The sequence below is a fragment of the Auxenochlorella protothecoides genome (assembly GCF_000733215.1).
Source record: "Auxenochlorella protothecoides strain 0710 unplaced genomic scaffold scaffold91, whole genome shotgun sequence".
Lineage (NCBI taxonomy): Eukaryota > Viridiplantae > Chlorophyta > Trebouxiophyceae > Chlorellales > Chlorellaceae > Auxenochlorella > Auxenochlorella protothecoides.
In genome coordinates, this window is record NW_011934350.1 from 72,193 (window position 1) to 74,403 (window position 2,211).

General features: G+C 71.9%; 1 protein-coding gene across 1 annotated transcript in view; it reads left to right on the forward strand.

Annotated features, from left to right (window-relative positions):
• F751_6611 (Ribose-phosphate pyrophosphokinase 1) overlaps positions 1–1,075 on the forward strand; it is a gene marked incomplete at both ends in the record, with an annotated part of 2,769 nt that extends 1,694 nt beyond the window's left edge. Inside the window, one exon of the mRNA XM_011402312.1 lies at positions 173–1,075. Coding sequence (XP_011400614.1) covers positions 173–1,075 — 903 coding nt within the window. The remainder of the gene's footprint in view (positions 1–172) is intronic.
• Between the last annotated feature and the right edge of the window lie 1,136 nt (positions 1,076–2,211).

Here is a 2,211-nt window from a genome sequence, read left to right on the forward strand (position 1 = left end):
CCCCTCCCCCACCGCCCTGCCCCGCTCCGCCGACTTCCAGCGCCCCGTGCTGCAGCCCGCGAGCTGGGAGGCCGGCGCGGCGCGGTCCCCCGCCCCCGCGGCGGCCCCCTCCCCGCCCACCCCCTCCGCCCACTCCCGCCTGCGCATCTTCTCCGGCACCGCCAACCCCCAGCTGAGCCAGGAGGTGGTGTGCTACCTGGGCCTGGAGCTGGGCGCCATCTCCATCAAGCGCTTCGCCGACGGCGAGATATACTGCCAGGTGGGCGAGTCCATCCGCGGCTGCGACGTCTTCCTCATCCAGCCCACCGCCCCCCCCGTCAACGACGCGCTGGTGGAGCTGCTGATCACCATCGACGCCTGCCGCCGCGCCTCCGCCCGCTCCATCACCGCGGTGCTGCCCTACTTTGGCTACGCGCGCGCGGACCGCAAGACTGCGGGGCGCGAATCCATCGCCGCCAAGCTGACGGCCAACATCATCACCGAGGCCGGGGCGGACCGGGTGCTGACCATGGACCTGCACAGCGGGCAGTGTGTGGGCTACTTTGACATCCCCGTGGACCACGTCTACGGCGATTCCGTCATCCTGGACTACCTTGCCTCCAAGCGCATCTCCACCGGCGACCTGGTCGTCGTCTCGCCCGACGTCGGCGGCGTGGCCCGCGCCCGCGCCTTTGCCAAGAAGCTGAACGACGCGCCGCTGGCCATCGTGGACAAGCGCCGCTCCGCGCACAACGTCTCCCAGGTCATGAACGTGATCGGGGACGTGCGCGGGAAGGTGGCGGTGCTGGTGGACGACATGATCGACACCGCGGGCACCATCACCAACGCCGCGCGCGTGCTGCACGCGGAGGGCGCGCGCGAGGTCTACGCCTGCGCCACGCACGCCGTCTTCTCTCCGCCCGCCGTCGAGCGCCTGTCCTCGGGCGTCTTCACCGAGGTCATCGTCACCAACACCATCCCCGTGCCCCCGGCCCACAACTTCCCCGAGCTCACCGTGCTGTCCGTGGCAAACCTAATGGGGGAGGCCATCTGGAGGGTCTACAACTCCGCCTCGGTGCAGAGCATACGGGAGTGAGGTGCGCGTGTCGGCGCGGGGAGGGGTGCCGGCGAGGTGCCAGGCGCGGCGCCCATGTGCGAGAGCGATGTCGGAAGGTCGACCTGGGCGACGCTGCCTGCTGCCAGCGCACTGCCCCCTGGGGACCAGGCAGCGAGCCCCCGGCGCGGCGAAGCTCGCTCGCGCCGGACGCGGCGTGCTGTTTGCGGCCGACAATCCCCCGCCGCTTTGCTGGCGCCGCACGCTGGGGATTGCACGAGCCAGAGCGCATGAGTGCACGGCCCGGGCGTCAAGCCCTGGCCTGCATGCAGAATGACTACACTTGACTCAATTCTTTGACACTCGATCACTGCAAGCTCATTTCCAGGACAGAGGGGAAGCGCTCAGATTGGGGAACCAGGGGGGGGTCGACAGGGGGAACTCGCCGGCGACTCTGCACCACGCCCAGGATTCCAGCAGGTGAGAGATCACAGGACTCTGGCATCCCTCCGAGGGCCCCACCCACACACATTACACGGCCCCATCAGACCTCAAAGTCCCAGGCAATGCAGAGGGCCTGGCGGTCCAGGAGCAGGCGGTTGGTCAGGCCTATCTGCAGCGCCAGCCCCCCAACCAACGGCTGCAGGCTCGAGGCGTGCTGCAGCAGGCGCTGGCAGGCAGCGCGGAAGCGGGCCTCGGCCAGGCCGTCCTCGCGGACCAGGCGGCGCAGCCTCAGCCGGCGCTCCACCTGGCGGGCGAGGCCCGCCAGCGCAGCGTCGGCCTGCCGGCGTCGCGCTGCGCCTTGCGCGGCGGAGCGTCCCAGCGCGCCCAGCGTGGCGATGAGTGATGCGGCGGGGAGGTCGGCGGGGAGCTCGACCGCGCCGCTGGCGGCGTCCACCCCCTGGGCTGACCCCGGCGCGCCCACGCGCAGGCTCACGCCCGCATAGTCGCCACGGCGCGGTCTGCGTGCATCACGTGCGACCGCCACTGCGCGGTCCAGGAACTCGCGGTAGGGTGGATCGGCGGTCGCGATGCCGCGGCCGCGCACCACGGCGTCCACGCCCAGCGCGGCGGCCGCGCCTTCCTCCAGGCGCCGCACGTCGCGGCCCAGAGCGCGCAGCGCGGCGCACCGCGCCACGTCCAGCTCTGCGCCCAGGAAGGCGACCCAGGCGGCGCGC